The following is a 25,875-nucleotide window of genomic DNA, read 5'->3' as shown; positions in this document are numbered from 1 at the left end:
ATACAAGCAACTTCAGAGACGCGTTTCTGGTATGATATACATTACTAGTAAACGATAACTTATTGATATCTGTCACGACCCTTTTGGTGTTAAGGTACCCACGAGTGCGGGCTCACAAGGACAGCTATCCGGTCACATATTGTCATTCTGTTTTTATCTTACCTATTCGTTGGTAGCGTAAGGGGCTATTCCAGATACGCCCGGACGGGTAGGTGAGCTCACGGGCTCAACCTCAGAGAATTTGCTAACACGAGCCCTAGCAAGAGCAGTGATTCGCAGAATCTACAACCGAATCAGAAACGTGACCCACTGAGAAGATCCGGCGAGAACCTCAGTGGGCTACATCGTCTATTTGATGCCAGTTTCTCAGCCAACCACAGAGTCTTCTCCGTAAGTCTCATTCAGAGGACATTTCTGACGCAAGTTCCACTTTATATTTTCTAAGTAAATTCTGTAGCTCGTACCCTATTCGCTTATCATTCATACGCTTTTATAATTATCAACACATGCAACATTATAAATATGTTTACGGTGAGATTAAAATTAATTCTCAATTCATAATAACGATTGCGTTTTGTTATGCGAATAAAGCGTCTACGATGATTACATTACGAGATATATTGAATAATACATATTATTGTTTGTATTGAATTATCAGTTTTGTTTTTCCTAATAAAATTCGTGGTTGGGAGAATGTTCGAGAATTAAACACATTAGGGTTGTACATTGTGCACATTAGTGTAGTTTTTGCGGTTTTCGTAATAACTCGTAATAATTTAATTATGAAGTCGACGTGGATAAGACCGGGACGTAAGTGGGCTGTATCTGTGGAGTAAATTACAGGGCTTACAGGGTGCGTTTTTATGCTTTTTATCGTGATAAACCGTATGGGTGGCAGTAATGTGTTTCGTGTGCTGCCGATGTATTGTAAAAATTGAAACTTTAGACCTCGTGTCTCAAGGCAGTGTACACGTTGTAGATGTCTATGGGCTCCGGTAACCACTTAACACGAGGTGGGAAGAAACTATTGAGTTGCATTGCAAGCAAGTCGTCGTGGCCTAAAGGATAAGACGTCCGGTGCATTCGTGTTGAGCAATGCACCGGTGTTCGAATCCCGCTGGTACCCACCAATTTTTCTAATGAAATACGTACTTAACTATTGTTCACGATTGACTTTGACGGTGAAGGAATAACATCGTGCAATAAAAATCAAACTCGCAAAATTTTAATTTGCGTAATTACTGGTGGTAGGACCTCTTGAGAGTCCGCACGGGTAGGTATCACCACTCTGCCTAATTCTGCTGTGAAGCAGTAATGCATTTCGGTTTGAAGGGTGAGGCAGCCGTTGTAACTATACCGAGACCTTAGAATTCATGTCTCAAGGCAGTAGATGTAGATGTCTATGGGCTCCGATAACCACTTAACACCGAGTGGGAAGAAACTATTGAGGCGGGTTGCGAGCGTCAATGGTCACAGACACACTGCACATAGGACAATGGAAGTAGTTAAACAGTTGGGCCCAGCACTGCGCGAGGGGTCTCACCACAGCAGGCTGATGGTGCCGCCGACCCCGAGCTGCCTCTCCAGCACCTGGGAGATGGGCACCCCGCAGTAGCTCAGCTCCTGGCCTCGCTCGTCGCATATCGTGCTGATGAAGGCGGCCGGCTTCCGGATTATACCCAACTTCTGTAATTCACATTCAAATACGTCATGTAAAGCTATACTATACTATAAAGTCAATAAAAATTATCTAGAACAGTGATTCTCAACCACTGTTCCGCGGTACTTTTGTGTGCCGCCAAATTTCAAAAGTTTTTAAATTGTAAAAGAAAAATATTTTAAACATGAATATATATTTAAATCCACAAGAAAAAAATTATAGTATATTTTAGTTTATTTCGTATATTAAAATTTTTTGATAAACTATTTATGCAGTGTGTTGTAGTAAGTAAATAATTATTATCTTTTTTTTTGTGTGCCGCCAAATTTTGAAATCGTTAAATATGTGCCGCAACAAAAAGAAGGTTGAGAATCACTGATCTAGAAGATTGCACAAAGTGGGAATGAGTTGCTCGCTCCGGGCATTTCAATATTGCAATAATTGTTACGTTATAATACTCATTGTAAAAATGAATATTAAAATAAAATATAAAATAAAAATAAAATATAAATCTAATATTAAAAACAAGACATGCCCGCTGAGTTTCTTACCAGTTCTTCTCAGGACGGAGGCTAGTTCTTGTGAATTGGCGGTAGTTCTTTTGACGTTCAACAAGTATGTACTTTCATTTGTGTTGAATAAATTTTTTTTGCACACCTATCTGCAGGACCTCTTATGAGTCCGCACGGGTAGGTACCACCATCCCGCCTATTTTTGCCGTGAAGCAATAATGCGTTTCGGTTTGAAGGGCGGGGTAGCCGTTGTAACTATACTTGAGACCTTAGAACTTAACACCAGGTGGGCTGTGAGATTGTCCACCCATCTAAGCAATAAATAAAAAAAACTGGACAAATAAACTGGAGGTTCCAACTGACCCGAGCCCAATCGTAGTCCATGGGGACCTTGGGCGGTTCCACCTCCTCCTTGACGATGATCTTGCCCTCGTCGACCAGCCTGCGGTAGACCTCGCCCACGGCAGCCCCTAGGCCGTCGAAGGAGTCTGGGACGGTGGCTCCGTAGACCTTCAGAGCCTCATTCTTGACCGCAGCCTTCTCAACGGCGGAGCCGGCCAGCGAGCCCGCGTGTCCGAACTGGACCTCAGACGTGAACATGTCTGCGGATTAAGGACCCGTCAATATACTATCACTTGGAGTCGAAATATTGAAGTCGTCATGGCGTAAAGGATAAGACGTCCGGTGCATTCGTGTGTAGCAATGCACCGGTGTTCGAATCTCAGGCGAGTACCGATTTTCCTAATGAAATACGTACTCAACAAATGTTCACGATTGACTTCCACGGTGAAGGAATAACATCGTGTAATAAAAATCAAACGTAATTCGTAATCAAGCGTAATTACTGGTTGTAGGACGTCTTGTGAGTCCGCGCGGGTAGGATAGCAATGCATATGCAATAGGTAGGAATGCATTTCGGTTTGAAGGGTGGGGCAGCTGTTGTAACTATATTAAGAGTTGGAACCTTAGAGCTTATATCTCAAGGTGGGTGGAGTCTTTACGTTGTAGATGTCTATAGGCTCCAATAACCACTTAACACCAGGTGGGCTGTGAGCTCGTCCACCCATCTAAGCAATAAAAAAAAAAAAAAAAAAAACTAAATCTAATTAGAACGCTTAAGGTAGACTTTCAATCATACTACCTCCATTTAACTATGAAACGTTATGTCTACAATAATCGAGAACATTTCCGATAGTACTAGTCGTTTCGATATACGTTTTCGCTGTTCAAAAACAGATGGCGTTACACGTCTCGAACGTTCTCGATATTACTAGTTGTTTTGATATTCGTTTCTGCTATTTGATGACTTTTTTACTTCTTGATGAAAGATTAACCAAAAGTTTATCTTGAAAATGTCGTTAGCACAATTCAGGCATCTGTCAGTTTGAAATTTGTCATAGCCACATATCATTTGATCTAATTGATCAGAGAACAATGAGTCTACAGGTTTAAAGGCGCCAAAGATGTGTTAGTTTGTGTGCGTGCGTGTGTGTGTTGAGGGTCAATGATATTAATGAGGCTCAATTATATACTATGATAATGAAATAGGCAACACAATGACGGACTGACCGGAGCAAGTTCCTATGCACCAGGCCACGAGGGGCTTCTTGATGATTCCGTCCCTGATGGCCTTGCAGACGTGGTACTCCTCGACTCCCCCCACTTCTCCAAGCAGCACCAGCATCTTCACTTGCGGGTCCGCTTCGAACCTAATGAGAAATATTAATGTGACAGAACTCATTATTTACCAGGGATGACTCTGTATATACGCGGGTCGCAACGCGTAGTATGGGGGGTTGAATTAAGAAGTACCATCTCAGTGTATTATAAAGTATACGCTAAAAGGGAACCAATTAAGGTGGCGCCACAGTAGCAAATGGAAGGATTTTAAAAACACCCTCTTGCTTCGAAAGCACCACTGGCCATAGTAGAAAAATTGTGACGATTTAAAATGTCATATATGCGCTTACATATATTGTACTAGATGTACCCGCCCGCTTCGCTGTACATTTAAAATTAACATTATTATTTCGGTGAGCCTTTCAACAATAACTTGCTGTTTACAGGACAATTTTTTCAACTTATCCCCATAAACAAGATGGTGCTTCTTAGTTTTATCCTCTATGCTAGCTACATAGTAGGACATTACATGAATCGAACGTCAATGTCACTCGTATGAAGAACATGCAACCTGTCAGTTGTCAAACTTATAAAACGTCAATATCAACGCAGGTTGATTGTATGTAGTCTATGAATAAAGTGAGTGGCGGGAACGCGAGGAGTGAAGTTGTGTGATTTGTCTTATTTTGTCTAGTTAGTGTTTCTACAGGTTTAAATGTATAATAACAGTGGTCTATTATACTGTTTAGTATCTGTGAAAGTGCACAAATGTGGGAAAATGAAACAAAGCCACTTGACGTAGCTTTTCGGGATCCTCCCCAAAAAGTCCACTGAAAAAAATCTCAGTAAATGACCACCATTTTGACCGATTCTATTATATTTGTGTGCATGTGCAGGGTAGGTACGATACCAGGATGACCGTACCTGAGCAAGTGGTCGATGAAGGTGGTCCCGGGGTAGCGGTCGCCCCCGATGGCGACCCCCTCGCACACGCCGTCCGCGTCCTTCGACAGGATGTTGTTCAGCTCGTTGCTCATGCCTCCCGAGCGGGACACGTACGCCACGCTGAGGACGAACACGCACAATATTAAGAATTTCCGAAGTCAAACTTCTTTAGGCGCGTTGAGAGTAACTCCCGGTTATGGAATGAGCTCCCCTCCACGGTGTTTCCCGAGCGCTATGACATATCTTTTTTTAAAAGAGGCTTGTGGAGAGTATCAAGCGGTAGGCAGCAGCTTGGCTCTGCCCCTGGCATTGCTGAAGTCCATGGGCGACGGTAACCACTCACCATCAGGTGGGCGGTATGCTCGTATGCCTACAAGGGCAATAAAATAAATAAAAACTCGCGACAGATTCGTTACGGCTAGAGAGAAAAGATACAATTTAGGACGGGCGAGAGTGAGAAAATAGACAGAGCGTCTCAAGAATCGAAATCGACCGTGGAGAAAGGGAAATTTAGGTCGTTTTTCTTATACACAGCATTCCCTATTACAAGATAAATTTTATTTAAGGGTGAAGAAAACAACAAAAGAAGTTTCACTTCTTTCACGCACACCATTTTTTTTTAGTGTTAAATTTATTTTCACATATTTAGGATGTTTTTAAAAGGGCCCTATAAAATACTTTAACTTAGAAAAATAATATAAAAATCAATGCTAAATTCACAGCACACAAAACGTTATACTTGGCGCTAAGAGGCGTCAGGTGGGCCGTATGCTCGTTTGCCTAGAAGAGCAATAAAAAAAAAGTATTTTTGTAGTACTAAACTTTTGTATATAATATAAGGGGTCGGAAGAGGACCTCACGATACGACATGAGGTCGAAGTCACAACTTTATTTTCACGACCTCACAGTAGGCATGAGGTTCGCAGTACGGTATTAGCTTAGAAGACTCTAGTGCAGGTCACTTACCTCCCAGGCCGGTACAGTTTGCTGTCAATGATATTGTCAATCATGCCAGCCGTGTTGCCGATCTTGAAGCAGCCGGGTTTAATGCCTCCCACAGTGGCAGGCCCGATTATGTTCACCTGAAAAACAATTAATATATTAACATATTAACCCTTTGCACCGTCGGCTCGTCGACTGTACTATATATGAATGAGGCCGTCAGCGCAAAAGTGACCTAGCCCACAATTTATATTCGTGCTTATATATTGCAATTTATTTAAATTATGTAATAACACTTTTGATGTAAAATCTGCCCATCCCGAGTTTCATCCGTAGATAACAGATGATTTTGTAAACCTCATTTTAGCGCGTATTTTTTTGCCTACATAGTATTGTAAAGGTAAATTCGAACCTCATTATCTCCGTACTAACCATGGTAAGCTGAGACCACTTTTGCGCTGACGGCCTCATTGAGAGGCAAACTGATGACGTCATTTTTACATACATTACTGGTGGTAGGATCTCTTGTGAGTCCGCGCGGGTAGGTACCACCACCCCGCCTATTCCTGCCGTGAAGCAGTAATGCGTTTCGGTTTGAAGGGCGGGGCAGCCGTTGTAACTATACTTGAGACTTATATCTCAAGGTGGGTGGCGTATTTAGGTTGTAGATGTCTATGGGCTTCAGTAACCACTTAACATCAGGTGGGCTGTGAGCTCGTCCATCTATCTAAGCAATAAAAAATAAATAAAAAAAACACATCACACACAGTCGAGTGCACTCACCCCTCTGACGTCAGCGAGCTTGATGATCTTCCGCGTCATGTTCTCGGGGATGCCCTCCGCGATGATGACCACGGTGTTGATCTGAGGGTGCTGCATGGCCTGGAGACGGAGACGACAGTGTGCTCGTGATTGATAACTCATTTAATTCGGAGGGGAGGGTGGGTTGGGGGGTGGGGGGTGTTACTGCAGATTTACTCGGGGCTCGTGTGTGATCCAACCCCCTCGTGGTAGCCTAGGTCTCAGGGAAACCAGGAAACCAGCACGAGGGTCCAGTCGAACACGTGCCGCCATTGCGCGACGCAGTGACGTATTTCATTAATAGATTATTATTAGCTTATCCCTCACCACGGATGACCACGTCGCATCGCCTTAGGATTTTTTTAAAGGGATTTTATGACCTGGTAACTAAGGCCTTTAGGTCATGTCTTATTTTAATTTGTATTCTTATTTTTTAGTGAATGAATGATATTCATATTTAGAATAGAAATTTAGATGAAAAATGATATGTAATATGGGATGAAATATAATCTCAGTAAAATGGTGGTCATTTACTGAGATTTTTTCAGTGGACTTTTTGGAGGATCCCGAGAAGTGATGTCCAGCGCCTTTGTTTCATTTTCCCACATTTGTGTGCATTCACAGATACTAAACATTTAATAAACCAACGTTATTACACATTTAAACTTGAAGAAACACTAAATAGACAAAATAAAACAAAACACACAACTTTAATCCTTGCGTTCCGTCAAAAAGTCCCGCCACAGATTAGTTTCGAACAACGCTACTAATGTCGCAGTACCTGCATGGTGCTGTCGTAGGCCGAGCGAAGCGAAGCGAAGTTGACGAGTACCGTCGCCTCCTGGTGCTTGCGCATCGCCACGTCCATGTCCGAGAACACTGGAATCAGAACGAGACTCGTGACGTCGCCGCACGACACGCGGGCACGCGCGCTCCGAACGGGAGACCTAACCCCATTCATTCGCCGTCGTGTTATCATGTAACATATGACGTCATATGTGGGTAGTCTTTGCATATTATTGCCCGACCGTTAAAAGATACGCGTTCAGAATCGAACCGACAATATTACTTTTAAATGACGTTCTGTTTATAAAGTTTATTGTTAACTAACAAACCGCCCAGACTTCGCTCGGATAATAGAAATTTTTTCAACAAAATTATCTATACGAAAATAATCAGCAAAAAAGCTTTTGTTCAATTTAAAGATAAAAAAAGCTTAAAAGCTTTATCAAATGACATTGACTCCGTGGTGCAGTATTTACCATCCCTGACTGCTAGATTGAGGGTCGTGGGTTCGTTACCCACATCCAACAAACATTCCTGTATTAATAACTTTTTTGTTTGATTTTAATTCCATCTTTATTTTAGTAAAGTAAATAAAATCGATATGATAAAAAAACATTCTCAATTTTTTCATGTTAAATTTAATCTTCTTTCGAATTAATCCGTCGATTGTTTTGACCTCAAATGACGTCATTTGTAAGTGAGCAACTTTACGACTTGAGTTAAAACAGGCAGCTTTTTATACTAAAGGCAGGCAGGGCGTATTTTGAGCCCGCGCGGGTAGGTACCACTACCCAGACATCTCCGCTCACCCGGTATGAAGACTTCCTTGTTCCCGAAGTAGTACTTCTGCTTGTGGTCCGCCGTGAACGGGTACACGATGGCGACGACCGAGGGCTCCGAGCGCCGGCAGATGTAGTCGAAGTCCAACATGCCCTGGAAACGAGACGGACGGGTTAATGTTGTCCATGGACATCACCGTACAAACTCCCATAGGGGGCCAGTCATCATCATCATAAGCCTGCGGCAGTCCACTGCTGGACATAGGCCTCTCCCAAAGCTCGCCACTGAACCCGATCTTCGGTTCTAGGGGGCCAGTGCGAGTTGCATTTTACGATTTAGATTTATAGACCTCACGTCTCAAGATGGAACGTGTCTCATTCGCCGCACAGCTATGCACAATGATGGTCTACCCACATTCTATGTCCGGTCTAGGTGAGTTTTCCAAATTGATTTTTATTTCCAGAATCTTCAGGATTAAGCGTGCGATGCTGGTGACGAAGTCAAGTACATGAGAAGCAAATTAGCCGAGCGTGGCTTTTGGGACTTTCCCCTAAAACCTCACCACTAAATATCTAACACAAGCTTTTGCCCGCGACTTCGTCCGCGTGGAATAGTTACTTTGGCATAACGCTAAATTTTACGCCCACTTCATTTACGTAGAAAGTGAAGATATTTTTGAATTATAGAATATTAAGGAGCTATTTAAACCCCTATTTTGAAACATTCTTTATCGGTGCTCCACTTGTATTGGTCTTACCGTGATGCTATATAGCCTATAGCCTTCCTCGATAAATGGGCTATCTGACACTGAAAGATTTTTTCATATCAGACCAGTAGTTCCAGATATTAGCGCGTTCAAACAAACAAACTCTTCCGCTTTATAATATTAGTATAGATTAATCTGGGAAACGTTTAAATTTGATTTAAAAGTCCATAGTTTAAAAAAAAATAACACTGACCTGTATGGCCCTATTCTGCATGCCCCATATGATGGCCTTCGTTCTGTCGCTGAAGAGGGGCATTGAGGTGGAGACACCCTGCCCTAGGTCCAGTTTGGTCGGGGCCTGGGAGCAGATCAGGTCGAGCAGGCTGTGGGTCACGTCAGGCAGGTCCAGTTTCGGAGCCGGCTGCGGAGGACGACAAAACTTATTAATACGCTTTTATTAGCTTGAGACGTATGTATGTTTGTATGTGACGGAATCTTTGAACACGATTTTGAAACCCCTTCAAAACGTCGGATTAACTCGAAATTTGATATATATACAATATTTAGAAAAAATATTGAAAAAATTGAAATTCAACTAAAAAATTATAAAAATAAAAAAGCAAATGTGGTGTCGTGGGACACCAGGTAGGAACGAAGTTCCTTCGGCTAATGTAGAATCGACAAAATTTGCAAAAAAAATAATCGTGCTCAATTTTATGTAGGTTTTCTTGATTTTTCTCTTAAATTTTGCTGATTTGTTTTTATTTAAGTATAGGAAAGTATTTAGGAAATTCAGTATTTTAGGAAATAATAAATTACGTAAAATAAAAATAAAATCGTAATTCAAATTATCAATTAAAATAACAAAATATGTCTCTTTATTTTTGTTTGACAACATAAAATTACATAGAAATAGTTACAAAATAGAGAGAGAAGGGATGAGAGAACGAAAAGAAAGAGGGAGAAAGAGAAAGGTATTATACACTACTCGCTTGTGTATACGACTGTCGCGCCTGCGCACGTCTCATTTAACGGTTTTATTCCACGGATTTGTTCTTATGGTTTTACTATCACATTTTTTTCAGTTCGAACTTCGTTCCAATAATACTTTAAAAACTAACTAACAAAATACGCTTTTATAGAAAATCCAATTAAAATAGAAAATAAATGTTGCAAAGATAATTAATATTAAAAATATCACATGTTAAAGCCTTTAAAGCACTCTCCTGTAAAATTAGTAAGTTTTGAGATTATACAGTTTTAATGCGAGAAGACGATATTAGTATAAATTTAAGTTTAGTAAGTAGTATTGTTGATATAAGTTGTCACCGGGACTCACCGCGGGCTGCGGCCTGGGCAGCTGCTTGGGCGCGTAGTCGAGCTGGTGCTCCTTGGGTATGGGCGAGTGTCCCAGCGCCAGGCCCACTATGGACGTCATGTTCGTCTCCGGACCGAACACGTACAGCGGGATGCGGAGGCGTTGGCCCACTTCGCGCATTTGTCTGTAACCAAGCCGAACGGGATATATGGCTTCATAATGTAATATCGCTTGATTCGCCGCGTGCGGGTCAGTCGCAACAGCTACCTGCGACTGTTTGCCTCGCGGATGGATCTGGACTGTCCAATAATGCAACCTTGGACATGTCTGCATGTTGAGCACTCTGGATCCAAACCAGCTGCTGCAGCTGCAGGTTAGGGTATTTTCGATTTTTTGTTTTGAAGTTGTTGTTATTGTTTTTATTTAATTTGTGTACTCTATGTGAAATGTTATCGTTAATGAGTATAATATGGATGCAAAAAGTGAAATAAATACGTGGCTAATAGATCGGTTCTATTCTTCTTTTTTTTCATTGCCGCCACCTTATCCCACTATGTGGGGTCGGCACAGCGAATTTTTCTTCCATTCTCTTCTATCAGCCGTCATCTCAACACTCACTCCTCTTTCTCTCATATCGTCATTCACACACTCCATTCATGTCTTCATCGGTCGACCTCTTCCTCCTCTATCTTGCACTACTGTTTCCATACATCTCCTAGTCACATGCATCTCCTCTCTATGCATCTCATGTCCATATCACGCTAACCTTCCGCTCTTTAAGTTCATTTCTATTCTACGAATACATTTATCACTGTCGTTTATATTAGCCTCTTATGACGTCACACGTAACGAAATTGCAGAGGTGTGTCAGATGTGATCTCGTCTCGATACTTGCAGGATAAAATACAAACATACATTGACGTAGGGATGATCGATATACATCGATGTTTGGCTGGAAAAAATCAATGTGTAACCATCGATGTTTTGGTTCCTTTTTTACTGGTGGTAGGACGTCTTGAGAGTCCGCGCGGGTCCCGTCCCATCACCACGCCTATTTCTGCCGTGAAGCAGTAATGCGTTTCGGTGTGAAGGGCGGGGCAAACGTTGTAACCATATTGAGACCTTAGAACTTATATCTCAAGGTGGGTGGCGGCATTTACGTTGTAGATGTCTACGGGCCCCACTAACCAATAAGCAATAATCATAAAAACTGTCCATGGAAATCATCACACAAATCCCACCAGACCTTGAGACGTTGGATCGGTAGAGGTTCGCTCACCTGAGTCCCTCCTGGTAGTTCGGTCCCCCTCTCCTCACGAAGATGGTGACGTTGTACTGCTTTAGGGCGTCCTTGTACGTCTCTATGGCGGTGATGATCCCGCGGAAGGTGTCCGCCACGTTGGTGAAGTTGGCGATACCGCCGCCCACGATCAGTACCTGGAGGAGGGAACACACGCTGGAGCTTAAGGACCGATACCCCACCCCCCGGATTCACCCCGGATGGCTGAATTTTAGTGATGATGTCCATGGACTCTTGTGACCGGTAAACGCTTTAGAGCTTACTACGCTAGTCTAGTTCATAAAAAAAAGAAATATGACAGAGACAGAGTCATGAGTTCTAAAGTATAAGTTTTTTTACCAGACAACGGCTACTCCTGTCTCACACTTAAAATTTATTGTTGTAATATCGTCGTAAATTTATTGCTTAATAACGTCGCTTGTTTCGTGTGGAAGCTAGTACGCACCTTCCCGTCGGGATGCTTCTCGCGGCACATGAGGCTGAAGATGGTCTTCGCGTAGTCCGCGGTCTGCGTCTCCGTGGGCGCGCCGGAGTACTCCCCGTAGTTGGCCAGGTCGTGGGCGCCGCCCAGCGCGCACACCGTGTCCGTGTACACCACGCTGGCGCCGCCGCCCGCCACCATCGTCCACACGCGACCAGACTTGTTCAACACCGTCAACTACAAGGGGGAAAAATCATACCACACGATCCAGTATAGTCCGGCCACCGAGAGATCGTTTCAATTTTTTTGTACACACTCTCAGAGGACGGACTATAACAGTTGAAATGCAAAGCCCAAAGCCGGCTAGCGGCACACGGTCATTACTTACAGTCCGTTCACTGAGAAGTCGCGAACTTAACGACAACAAATTAAGATCGTTTGAATTTTGAAGTTTCAAAATTATTTTGATCATCTTTTTTTACATACCCTCAGAAGACGGACTATAATAGTTGAAATGCAATGTACAAACAGAAGATCTAATCATCAATTTTCATCGATATTTTAAACAAACACTATTAAAATGAAACTTCTAATGCGACTTCCAACAAGGTTCCAAACGTTTAACGCTACGCGTAGCGTCCAATATTTTAATGAAGCTTTTTAAAAAAAAAAATTCTTTTTCTTTAAAATATATATTAATAAGATGTTGAAGATGTCGCATCTCTTATACACAGCATTCCTTATTACAAGAGCAATTTAATTTAAGGATGAAAAATGAAGAAGACCACAATACTACACATCGAGAAAGAAGTTTCACTCGCACCGTTTTTTTTAATTAACGATTCTTCTTAAACCGTTATCTAGTTTTAATGTTACAATGCATTCGAAAAATTTGTTGATACTCTCATCGAGTTCCAGTAGTACGAGCAAAGACTAGAAAGAGGGTACACAGATTTATCTGCTCCGAGCATCCTACCCGCAATTTTCAGTCACCTCATGAGCACGACCCTTTCAAGGCGCCAAAATTACTCCAATTAGTTCCAGAACGCCTTCTATCGCACATCGTCGGCACTAACTGGTTTAACTTCGCACAGATTATGAACAAACAGTACTCATGTAGTGTCTATGGAGTCTGATTAACCACTATTAGACATCTTCTATAGCTCTCGATGTAATTTTTTTTTAATTGCTAGATGGTTGGACGAGCTCACAGCCCACCTGGTGTTAAGTGGTTACCGCAGCCCATAGACATCCAAAACGTAAATGCACCACCCACCTTGAGATACAAGTTCTAAAGTCTTAGTATAGTTACAGCGGCTGCCCCATTCTTCAAACCGAAATGCATTACTGCTTCGCGACAGAAATAGGCGGGGCGGTGGTACCCACCCGCGCGGACTCACAAGAGGTTCTACCACCAGTAAACCTGGTTACCACTATTAGACACCTTGACCCCAGGGCATACGAGTCACTCAGGGCTGGACTAACAAGGAACTAATACAATAAACCGTATTCCACCTTCAGACTGGCCCCGCTCTTGGCGTCCAGGTCGGCGATGTGCGCCTCTTCAGGGTAGGCGTCCCTCCCGAAGGGCGGAGGGAACGTGACCTCGCCCCAGTTCTTCGCGCAGATGAAGTCCGCGGTCTGGTCCAGTTTCGCGGCCAGGTCCAGCAGGTATATCCTCTCGTTGGTGACCACCAGCGGATTGATCTCCATGTACGTGAAGTACAAGTCGATGTAGACCCGGTATAGGGACACTATGAACGTCGTCAGGGTCCTGGGAAAGAGATGATCCATGTATATATTGTATACTAGATTTTACCCGCGACTTCGTCCACTTGGAATAGCCCGGTCACAGCCCTCGTCGAACCCGTCGCTTGCGACGAAGGTCTCGACTAGTAAATTAACCCACAGACACAGCCCATTGAGTTTCTCGCCGGATCTTCTCAGTGGGTCGCGTTTCCGATCCGGTGGTAGATTCTGCGAATCACGGCTCTTGCTAGGGCCAGTATTAGTAACTCTTCCGGTTTGAGCCCCATGAGCTCACCTACACACGTTAGGGCGAAGCTGAAATAGCCTCTTAAGGCTATCAGCATAGGTAGGAAAAAAAAAGTGGAATAGTTCACAAATAGTGCTTCATTTTAGAACAAATTTGGTCAACATAAAAAACGTTATCGTGAGAGCCAACCTTAGCATATATAGACATATGCTGTCGCGGACTTTTTTTTGGATCTTTTAAAAGGGGAACAATTCTGTCATACATTATTTTAGCGAAACTTTAATCGTTTCTGCAGCGCACGCAGCGGAAGCTCTCAAAAGGGAAAAAAACTCCGGTTTTTAAACATTCTTTATTGGTGCTCCGCTTGTATTGGTCTTACCGTTATGCTATATAACCTAAAGCCTTCCTAAATAAATGGGCTATCTAACACTGAAAGAATTTTTCATATCGACCCAGTAGTTCCTGATCTCAGGAACTAGTTTGTTTGTTTGATCTTAGCGCGTTCAAACAAACTCTTCAGCTTTATTTTTATTTTTTTTTATTGCTTAGATGTGTGGACGAGCTCACAGCCCACCTGGTGTTAAGTGGTTACTGGAGCCCATAGACATCTACAGCGTAAATGCGCCACACACCTTGAGATATAAGTTCTAAGATCTCAGTATAGTTACAACGGCTGCCCCGCCCTTCAAACCGAAACGCATTACTGCTTCACGGCAGAAATAAGCAGGGCGGTTGTACCTACCCGTGCGGACTCACAAGAGCTCCTACCACCAGTAATAAATAATATTAGTATAGACTAGCGTATCCTTTTTGTTGGTAATTGTTTAGGTGGGTGGAAGAGCTCACAGCCCACCTGGTGTTAAATGGTTTCCGGAGCCCATAGACATCTACAACGTAAATGCGAGCTGTGAGCTTGTCCACGAACCTAATAAATAAATAAAAATATGTCATTGTAATTAAAGGTCCATTTTATTTGTATTAATATCAGTATACAATACAGTTAGATACTTTTTATTGAACTTCAATTAAGTTTACTCCGTTAAAATAGTTGAAAATTTTTTTTTTGTCATTTTTTCCATATTTTAAACTTTAAATAGCTCTCCTGTCAAGTTGCAAAAAAGTCGCTTAAACCAAATAGGCTTTCACTTGTCGATATATTTTATAGGTAACTAATACAATATACATGTAAACATCGTATATTTATCTATGTATGTGCGTGATCAATAACAAAAAACTATACCTTTTAGTAGATGGAGATTTGACGTTCTTCAACAAAACCCTCTCGACTTCTTCTCCCGTCGGGAAGGTGTCCACGGGCACCTGTCAATCAGGCTCCTCGTTAAAAACCTTCCTTAGATAACCAACAACTACCGTACCAAGTATTAAATCGATCAGGCAAACGAATCGATGCACCGGTCGGATTCGATAAATTTTCAAAACATCGATATTACATACTGTATGCGCGCGAGTTCATATCCAACGGGGCCAGAGGCGACGCGCGGGGGGCAGGTCGCCCCACCTTCGCTCGCCTCCCCGCATTTGTCTGACGTCGAGTGTTGTCCGTGACGGTTGTGACGCGCGCTTATCGATATCGAAAATTTACGCTAACGCTATTGTATTATTTAACCATGACTACTCCGCTTCCAACAAGTTCAGGTAGAAAAAAACCCTACTAAAAAAAGATACATACTGATTCCGACTCTGATCTGTCGGTTGTCTTTTCATCTGATAAGTGATTGAATTAGATTTTAATAAATATTTTTCTCTGTTAGAAATAAATAAGTAATTACTTATCACATTTATTTTATTCCACAAATTGCAAAATTACCTTAAGTTACATTAAAACCAAATTGACAGCTGTTGACTAAATCGGTAGTTTTTTTTTCCTACCTAATCTGATAGCCTTGAGAGGCTATATCAGCGTCGCCTTAACTAGTAGGTGAGCTCACGGGGCTCAAACCTGACGACGTTGCTAACACGAACCCTAGCAAGAGCCGTGCTTCGCGGAAACTACCACCGATCGGTAGTTATTATCGACATTACCACAATTAACTAGGTCACAGCACTACCGCATTCCTCAGGACGGGACATGAACTCGCGCGCCTGCTGTACAGTCGCACATCGCTCACCTCTAGTCGAATGGCCAGAGCGTCCACGTCTCCGACGTCGACCCCTCCCTGGTGGTGGAACAGGATGGTGTCGGAGCGCCGGCCCGACTGTATGCACAGGTACATCTCGTCGCTCTGGAAACATAACGAGTTAATTAGAACTACAAAGGGTTCTCTGGAACGGACATACCTTCTTAGCGTTCGAGATGTTAACATATAAAAGACGGCAAAAATTGGAAAATGTGCATATGTGTACTTGTGTGTGCGTGTGTGTTGTGTGTGTGTGCGTGTGTGTTGTGTGTGTGTGCGTGTGTGTTGTGTGTGTGTGCGTGTGTGTTGTGTGTGTGTGCGTGTGTGTTGTTTGTGTGGGCGCGTGTGTGTGTGTGTATGAGTGAGAGAGAGAATGATCTGTGTGTTTGTTTGGAGCATAGGGGACTATTCCAACTTCATGCGGAGCAGTAGCAGAATTGCTAACACTGAACAAGCACTTAGCACTAGCTAACACTTAGCAAGAACAGTGCTTCGCTGAATCTACCACCGGATCAGAATCGCGACCCACTTAGAAGATCCGGCGAGAAACTGAATGGGCTGTGTCTATGGGTTAATTCACACTTCGACTCCTACGAAGAGTTCGACGACCTGGGTCGGATATGTAGTTAGCGGTGTCCACGATAAGATGGTTATCGTGTCACGCTGCTTTTACAAAGTAGCGTTCTGACGCTTCCTTACGTGTCGGCTCTAAGTTTAAGTCGTCGTGAAGATTTTTTTCCACTAAAACAATTAATGTACCACAACACTACTCCATCATTGATTGACCAGTACAGCATGCTTCAGCCGTAAACATCATTAGGGTTGTGCGTCGAGTTAAATAAACAAACAGACATAGGGTACTCTCACCGGTTCGTGTTTGACGAAGGGCTCGACTATAAAGTGCCTCAGCCGCCCGACGCAGGCCCCTATCGTCTGCTCCTTGGCCATGTGCTCGCCGAGCCAACGCCGGACCTCCGCCGCAGTCTTGTTCACGCCGACCAGACCCAGTTTGCCGCGACGTTTGATCAGCTGGTCCGGCTTTACGACCAATTGCTGAAACGGGACGGCGATAGTGTTTTCGTTTCTTTCTAATACTGGTGGTAGGACCTCTTGTGAGTCCGCGCGGTTAGGTACCACCACCCTGCCTGTTTCTGCCGTAAAGCAGTAACGCGTTTCGGTTTGAAGGGTGGGGCAGCCGTTGTAACTATACTTGAGACCGTAGAACTTATATCTCAAGGTGGGTGGCGCATTTATGTTGTAGATGTCTATGGGCTCCAGTAACCGCTTCACACCAGGTGGGCTGTGAGCTCGTCCACTCTACTAAGCAAAAAAAATATTATAATTTCGTAGATGATTTTTTTCACCTACCTATGCTGATAGCCTTAAAATGCTATTTCAGCTTCTCCTTGACGTGTAGGTGAGCTCACGGGGCTTAAAACGGAAGTGTTGCTAACACTAGCCCTAGCAAGAGCAGTGCTTCGCAGAATCTACCACCGGATCGGAAACGCGACACACTGAGAAGATCCGGCGAGAAACTCAGCGGGCTGTGTCATGGGTTAATTTACTCGTCGAGCCCTTCATCGCAAGCGACGGGGTCAGCGAGGACGGTGACTAGTAGATGAATGGTACACACATGCAAACTGCCGACTTGACTTCGCAGGTCCATCGCATGAGTAACCTTCCACGCGGTCTGGTGTCTTCTACTTTGGCCCTAACGACAAGGCGCTTTATGGAGTTATTTCCTCGCTTGAAGAAGTGGCTATTGCTCGTGAGGCACATAGCGTCTGCCCACAGCCATAATACTTAATGAGGACCACGACCGCTCTGACAAGTGATACGGCAAGGAAAAACAAAAGATGAATCGACACGAGATCTAAGTTCTAGAGTATAATGGCGATCGCAATAGTGCTTCAACAGAAATAAGAGGGTTATTTAGTGCCTACCCGCGCGGGCTTACAAAGCATCTTGTGACGTTGTAAGGATACCTTTATTTTGTGATCACGTACATGTGTTATCCTGTTGGAATTCACGCAGGAGAATTATAATGTAAGGGCCAACGGTCTAAATTATGAAGAGAAACGCACTGCGAATGAATGCAGCGGGTAGTAGAGGATGAACCTTGCTCCGATGGCGGGTAGTACGATCGTGAAAAAGACGTCAAAGACATATCCTTAAAAATGCACAAGACTGTATTCAAGATTCCGTAGACTACAATACAAAGACAAGACAAGACAATACAAAAAAAAAACTCGCAGTTCCGTCACGTTGGCATTTCTGTATATAGCACAGATTACATCGCAGTATAGATTAAATACGTAAAGTATATTCTGTATAAGTCTTGGTTTTCATGTCGATTTATTTAGATCGCTGAAACTTTCATTCTATATCGGTGGTAGTCATTACGACTTAAAAGCATCTATAAAAGCTTATTTAAATAAAATAAAACATGATTCAAATTTACAAAAACTGTTATTATTTTATTTTTTTATTGCTTAGATGGGTGGCCTAACCTAGACTGATGTTAAGTGGTTACTGAAGCCCATAGACATTACAACGTAAAATGCGCCACCCATCTTGAGATATAAGTTCTAAGGTCTCAAGTATAGTTACAACGGCTGACCCACCCTTCAAACCGAAACGCATGACTGCTTCACGGCAGAAATAGGCAGGGTGGCGATACCTACCCGCGGGAACTCACAAGAGGTCCTACCACCAACCAGTACAGTGTTAACTTTCTGTTGGAATTATGAACAAAAAACTTAACGTGAAAACGTAGATAACTTTCTTGACAAATATTTTATGTAAAATCGACGTAAACATACCTCCTTCGAGAGCCATGGGTTTTTCCCCAGCTCATCCTCCCACACTGTACTCTGTTCGAATGTGGCGAACCTGCATGGTACCAGAGCCGTACCGGAGGCTATGTGTCTGAAACGTAAAAAAAAAAACAAAACCTCGAGATACGTCGACACATTTTTTTAATCATGTGTGTTGTTAGTGCAAGTTTTTTAACGTTCTCGATAGCGACAGTTGGAACGTTTGCCGCTAGGGGCGCTGTTCCAACTGCATACAAATTTGAGTTAACTTTTACGCTATCGAGAACGTTAAAAACTCACACTAAGCACACTGGTCAGCCCTTTCCCTCAGTCGCCTTTCGACATTCACGAGGTGAGGTAAGGCGATGGGTCGTTTCGGCGGGAATGCGAGAAGCGACGTTGCTTGAATTGTTTTATTTCGATAGTTTAATGTTTCTTCAGATTTAAACGTATAATAACTTATTTTAAACGTTTAGCATCCTGTTAAGTGCGAAAAATGTGGGAAAATGAAACATTACCTCCGGCTCTTCAGCTCCATCCGAAAACTCCACTGAAGTCTCAATAATTAACCACCATTTTACCGAAACATTATTTTAGTCTCAAATATATCAGTTTCTTTTCGTTACGCTCCACTTGCCATATTATGACAAATTACCTATGTAGGTATATGTTTAATAACTGAAAATCTATACAAGCTCGACGTTGGCCAGAATGGCATTACAAGAAACAGATTGCCATATTAAAAAAAAGGAGAAAATGAGGGCGTTATTCAAGACTTATAAGCATTCACATACGTTCCTAACGAAGCCAATGACATGGGCCACTCTCCATACATTGCACGGCTCACTAAACGAAGTTCAAGGACAGTAATGAAATTAAGTTTAAATAACAGACTATATACTTAGTCTGGCCATAAATACTGTTACAAAGGAAAAAAAAAATCTATTGCAAATAACATTTATTACTTTTACAGTGTGTTAGTATAATACATAAATATAAAACAATTTAAAGTATAAAAAGCTTATTCGAAGTTGTCTCCATTGGCTGCAATACAGTCCTTTAAACGTTGAGGCCAGTTATCAATAGAAGCACGCACTCTTTCCATGGGAAAATTTTTCACTGCCAATCGTACGGATTGTTTTAGGGACTCCAAATTATCATGGCGTTTAGAGCAAGCCGTACTCTCTAAAACTGACCATAAATCATAATCCAGCGGATTAAGATCGGGACTAGACGACGGCCAGTCTTCAGCTCTGATGAAGTCCGAAACGTTCGTTTCCAACCAAGACTGCGTAGACCGAGCTTTATGACCTGGCGCCGAGTCTTGCTGGAAGGACCATTCGTGATTATTATAAAAATTTCTCATCCGTAAACAAATTTTTTCTATGACCTCCCTTTGCGTACCGCTTCAGTAGTTGTTTCGATTTTACCACCCTGTTTTCTTTTAAATTATCAGTTAAGAAATGACCAGTACGTCTCTTATAGGCTGCAAGTCCTAAGTCATATTTTAAAATACGCGACATAGTTCTAGGTGCTATCTTCATCTCCCGAGATAAAATATTTTGCTTTCGGACAGGATTTCTTCGAATTCTTTCCCTTACTGCTTTGACCACCTTTTTCGTACGAGCACTACGTGGACGGCCAGATCTTTTTCTGTCACAAACAGAGGAGGTCTCATTGCACCTATTAATAGTCCGGTACACAAACATTTTACTAATACCAAGCGTATGGAGAGTTTTAAAATTTGCATTTGGCTCCATACCTACTTTGTGTAATGCAATCACAGCGATTCGGTTCTCTTTATCACCCCACTCCATTTTAATATCGCAAAATATTGTACAATGTATTGGCGCCAAAATGAGAAAACTCAATGAGCAATCATATAAAAATGACAGATTCCAAATTCAAATGTAATATTTTGTTTATTTTTAATTGTAACTATTTATGGCCAGACTAAGTATATCCCTTTTATCATAAAAACAAATTAAAATCAATATAGTTTTTTTTTTAGGAATGAAGGATTACTGGTGACCCGGTGTCCTTTCCAGTTTCATCAGGACAGGTGGGCGAGCAAGACAAGAGGGGTCGTCGTACCTCCTGACGGGGGCACGGAACGGGCCTCGGGGCACATCCCACTGCCCGGGCTGAAACTCCCTGCCACATAGGGCAGGGGTGAAGTAAGTGCAGGGAGGACTGGGGAGAGGTACGCTGTTCGCTGCGTGTTCGGCGGCAATTTACATCTATTGTTCGGCTGCAATTTACATCTATAGTGGGCGAGCAAAGACTCAGCCTGAAGGGGTGGGATTTGCTAACAGCTGCCTGAGCGCCTCCGAAGAAGACCTAGCAACTCAAGAGTAGCTGCTTCGCGAATGAATCTACTACCGGATCGGAATCGCGACCCGCTGAGAAGATCCTGCGAGAAACTCAGCGGGCTGATGCATGAGTTAGGTTACACGTCGACCTCTTTGTCGAGTTTGACGAGTACGGTTACCGGGGTCCCTAAGCCAGCTCCTAGTGTTAGAGCTGAGGGCGTCTAATGCAAAGGTTATTGGATCTGATGGATCCGTAAGGACGTGTCTAGGGCGTAGACGGTGACTGGCTGGACAATATTGTTCATGGGGATACAGAGATATTTAAAAAATAAGATAAGAATTTTAGGTTATATCATATGATTTTGCTGTCAATATACTGACACTAACATCATCATCAGCTTAAATATTATTTATATTACTATACTTTATGACACAGACCTAATTCAATGAACGCCAAGACTTAATTTTATGCACCACAAAATATAATAAGCAGGTATATCGCAACGAAACACTTAATAAAATCCACAATGCGCACTAGTGCGAAAACGACTGATCAAATGTAAAACGTCAATAAACATTAAACAAGCGTAGTTCTTTTTTTTTGCTTAAGATCAATAATTATTCATCCATTTATTCTACGGATTTAAAAGTATAAAAATAGATTTTTGTTTAGATATAATATTTTATATTAATTTTAAAAGCCATTAACTAAATATGTTAATATATTTTGCTAGTTTTTTGCAATATAATGTTTTTTTAAGAATATTTAATTTGAATTGTTTAAAATATAAAAAAAAATTACCTAAAATTTTCCTTCAATATTATCAATGTAGCTTAGTCACGCTTCTTTTTATTTATGATTTTAATTATCCCACCATTAAAATATCTTTAAATTTTATAATAATTGTGTAAAAATGAAATCTTTTTTTCTATAGATATTTCATTAATGTCCTTGAGAGCACGAGTAGCAGGGCCGAAAATGGCCATGTCCTTTGTCAAGTACGATGCCAACGCTTGGATGGGAGTGATGCTACCCCCCCCCCTTTCTCATCCCCCGACCCTCGCGTAGATCGGCTTAGCTCATAGCGTTATCACTCAGCGAACTACTCACCTGTTGATCAGATCCTTTCCCGTTGCCTCGTAGATAGCTTTCGACGACATCTTTTATTTTTGAAAGAATTTATAAAAATAAATAAACTACCACAATAATAATAATTGTAACCCTTCGTCAGTTTTCACGACATATGGCCGGTCGAGATCTGTGAACAAAAGAACAGAATGACATAAGTATTTATTTTAGTGGTCCCCGGTAGTCGAAAATAAAAAAATACAAAATGTGTGCAATTCACACGTGGTAGAAGTGAAACTTTCCAAAATTAAAATACAATTATCCTAAACGTCTTAAGTATATGTAAAATTTTGTCATTAGTAAATAATTGTAAGGTAGCGCCCTCTGTGAATTGATATTTTAATTTCACGTATAATCCTAAATTAAAATTAACTACAAGAGCTTTCATACACACGTTAGTATTAAAAAATCTCACAGATGGCGCTGTATTAAATAGTATGTATATTTCTGTCTCATTCTTTGCTGGCTTCATCCTACACATTTTTGTATTTGTGTCTCTTACCTGTCGTTTTTTCCGTTGCATCCGGTTTGAAATCACAACGATTCTAAAGAAGTTTTCACTTCAAAATATATTTTTTATTGCTTAGATGGGTGGACGAGTTCACAGTGGTGTTAAGTGGTTACTGGAGCCCATAGACATCTACAGATTAAATGCGCCACCCACCTTGAGATATAAATTCTAAGGTCTCAGTATAGTTACAACGGCTACCCCGCCCTTCAAAGCGAAACGCATTACTGCTTCACGGCAGAAATAGGCGGGGTGGTGGTACCCACCCGCGCGGACTCACAAGAGGTCCTACCGCCAGTAATTACGCAAATTATAATTTGGGGTCATGATTTTTATTACACGATGTTATTCCTTCACCGTCGAAGTCAATCGTGAACATTTGTTGAGTACGTATTTCATTAGAAAAATTGGTGGATTCGAACACCGGTGCATCGCTCATCACAAATGCACCGGACGTCTTATCCTTTAGGCCACGACGACCTGCAAACACAACACGCGACTTTGTAGGAACGTATCTACCGCGTTATAGGAGGATTATCGGTACTTAACTCACGAATGACTTCCACAATGACGTCATGACGTAATAAAAACTAAAACCGCATGACTTATAATCATCGTTATTACTACATATGAGTCGACTATTATCAAAGCCGGCAATCTGACTTTTGGACAATGATTAGTAAATCAGAAAAACGAATGATTGACTTTGTATTCCATTGGCAGTCACAAAACTCTTCGGAACGACATCTTAGATAAATAACAGGTTAACTATTAACCTTTATTTAATGCAGGTTTTGAACCGTATTCTTTGAAGGAGACGATTATATTCAAATCAATCTGTATTGACATATCAATAAATTTTTTTTGTCCAAATGCACAGATTGCCACCTTTGATAATAGACGACTCATATATAGAGAAGCATAATAAATCTCGAACCTCTAAGTGAGTGGCGACATTCACGTAGTAACGATTACACGGATCAACACCAAATTTGACTTTGAATGCAAAACATAAAATTTCGATATTTTAAATCGTAATTAGACGGGAAAAAAATACATGGCATGAAACAATTTACTTTTGAATCTATATATTAATACGTGAAGCAAAAACTTTGTATCCCTTTTTACGAAAACTGCGCGGACGGAGGAGTATGAAATTTTCCACACTTATAGAGAATATAGAGAAGAAGTGCACAATGCTAATATTTTTTTCAAATAATGCATAAAAGATACCTACATTAAATCAATAAAGAAAACATTACACACACTACATACCATGTATTTGACGCACACACGCATGCATACTATTTGTTGTCAAACTTTTGTTCTTGACGTCTGTTGTCAAATTAAGAATAGATTAAATATTGTTTGCCTTTGTTAATATTTTTTATAGTGTAGTCTTGGCGAAATTTGTGATTATAGAAGTATAAAATACAATCATAATAGTGTACAAACTTACAATTCCAATTAATTATAGTCGAATTTCGACTACTGCAATTGACAACATATGAAACAAAATGCTTCAGCATCGTATTTACACTTTCGTGACATTTTATGTTTCTCTGGGCTTGTACAAAACACCTGTCATTGTTTATGACTGGAGTGCCATCTAGTGGCAGTGTGTAAACGTAAACACCCCACTCTCATAGCGCGGTTTTTTTTGCAAGTATTAAAATTAATTAAAAAATTTGAAAAATGAGTATTATTACTATAACTATCACAAAAGCAAACTTTATACCAAAAAAAAGTATTTTATTTTCGTTTTTGTGAATAATTAACCGGAAAAACCTAATAAACGTTAGGACAAAAAACGATATTTTTTTTGTAGAGTTGTGTCGGTAACTAATTATATTAACTCCAGGGAAAAGACGACTCACTCTTATTTGCAACAACAACAAAAAAAATTAGTGATTTTCAGAAAGATGGTAGGTAGGCAGCGGCTTGGCTCTGTCCCTGGCATTGCTGACGTCCTTGAGCGACGGTAACCACTCACCATCAGGTTGGCCGTATGATCGTCTGCCTACAAAGGCAAAAAAAAAACACGCGGCAGTGTGATCAGCATCAATAATATGCTGTCGTCTCTGTTTTACTAAAAAGCGAAACATCCGTTTTCCTTCCGTCATTATAATTATAGATTCCCGCACCATTGTTTTAGCAGGACGCGTAGGTACAGAAAAAAAAAAACATTATAAGTTTGTTTTTAATAAAACAATTAACTACTTTTCGATTTGATATCATGTTTACAATTATCATAATAATTTCAGATTTTTCGCATAATTCAAAGAGTTCTCAACCGTAAATGAACATTTATAAAACACCAAAAAAATAGGGAGTCCATCACGAAGAAAAGTTTGGAAGCTTGTAGTATACATTTAATAGATAATACATTTTTATTTTATGACAACTCAACATAGGTCATTGACACGACATCCAAAATCCAACCCACCTTAAGAATCTCAAGTCCAAATTTAAAAAAAAAATCCAATTTTTTGTAACGCCAAAATTGTAATGAAATATTGAAATAGAATTTTTTTTTTCTTTTTTAATATGTACGTAAATTTAGTGTATGCGCTTGATTTAAAAGAGATGAAAAGAGTACTTTATCCTTTTCTAGATTAAAAGAGATTGTTTAATTTTACAAACCGTTATAAAATACATCGTATCTTTAGAATTGAAGTGTCGTAACCCAAAATCCTTGTTTTTATGAAACGCCAAAAATATAATTCAAGAATTGTAATTTTTTAATTTTTCGATTTGAATACTTTGAAGTACCTACAAGTAAGAGAACGTTCGCGCTTTCTGAAGTAAAAGAGACTTTATTTTTATAAACTGATAGAATACATGTTTATAAATCGTTCAAAGTATAAAACACACTTTCATAAAGTTTTTAGTTATGGCACTACAATTCTAAAGATTTGACTTGTAATAGGTAGGTTTATATTACTGTATAGGTATATATTACTTTTTATTGCAAAAACATTAAGCACAAAGTGTACACATATTTTAACACACTATACAAACACGAAAATACATAAGCGGCTATAATACGAATTCGCGAAATAGTACTATGTAATAAATAATACAAATGAAAAAAAATTAATAAGAACGTGTCGCGCGAATCTCGTCGACGCGCGGCCAAAGCGGAGAGACGCGCTCTGATTGGTCGAGAGAAGTGGTGTGGCATC

At 41.1% G+C, this 25,875-nt stretch overlaps 1 protein-coding gene across 2 annotated transcripts in view; it reads right to left on the bottom strand.

Moving 5' to 3' along the window:
- Positions 1-25,875, bottom strand: part of LOC101741993 (ATP-citrate synthase) — a 62,972-nt gene that overhangs the window by 6,835 nt on the left and 30,262 nt on the right. For both annotated transcript variants that reach the window (XM_038019691.2, XM_038019692.2), the window contains exons 2-19: positions 22,165-22,312; positions 18,748-18,853; positions 16,793-16,978; positions 15,917-16,030; positions 15,028-15,107; positions 13,307-13,565; positions 11,816-12,028; positions 11,350-11,507; positions 10,092-10,254; positions 9,006-9,173; positions 8,076-8,199; positions 7,262-7,359; positions 6,463-6,561; positions 5,704-5,819; positions 4,717-4,857; positions 3,742-3,881; positions 2,536-2,774; positions 1,544-1,686 (exon numbers count right to left, since the gene is read on the bottom strand). In XM_038019691.2, coding sequence (XP_037875619.2) covers positions 1,544-1,686; positions 2,536-2,774; positions 3,742-3,881; positions 4,717-4,857; positions 5,704-5,819; positions 6,463-6,561; positions 7,262-7,359; positions 8,076-8,199; positions 9,006-9,173; positions 10,092-10,254; positions 11,350-11,507; positions 11,816-12,028; positions 13,307-13,565; positions 15,028-15,107; positions 15,917-16,030; positions 16,793-16,978; positions 18,748-18,853; positions 22,165-22,214 — 2,597 coding nt within the window. In that variant the 5' untranslated portion in view covers positions 22,215-22,312. The remainder of the gene's footprint in view (positions 1-1,543; positions 1,687-2,535; positions 2,775-3,741; positions 3,882-4,716; positions 4,858-5,703; positions 5,820-6,462; positions 6,562-7,261; positions 7,360-8,075; positions 8,200-9,005; positions 9,174-10,091; positions 10,255-11,349; positions 11,508-11,815; positions 12,029-13,306; positions 13,566-15,027; positions 15,108-15,916; positions 16,031-16,792; positions 16,979-18,747; positions 18,854-22,164; positions 22,313-25,875) is intronic.

Source organism: Bombyx mori, chromosome 24 (genome assembly GCF_030269925.1).
Source record: "Bombyx mori chromosome 24, ASM3026992v2".
Lineage (NCBI taxonomy): Eukaryota > Metazoa > Arthropoda > Insecta > Lepidoptera > Bombycidae > Bombyx > Bombyx mori.
The sequence above is the reverse complement of the archived record's forward strand: the minus strand, read 5'-3'. Positions and strand labels throughout refer to the sequence as shown.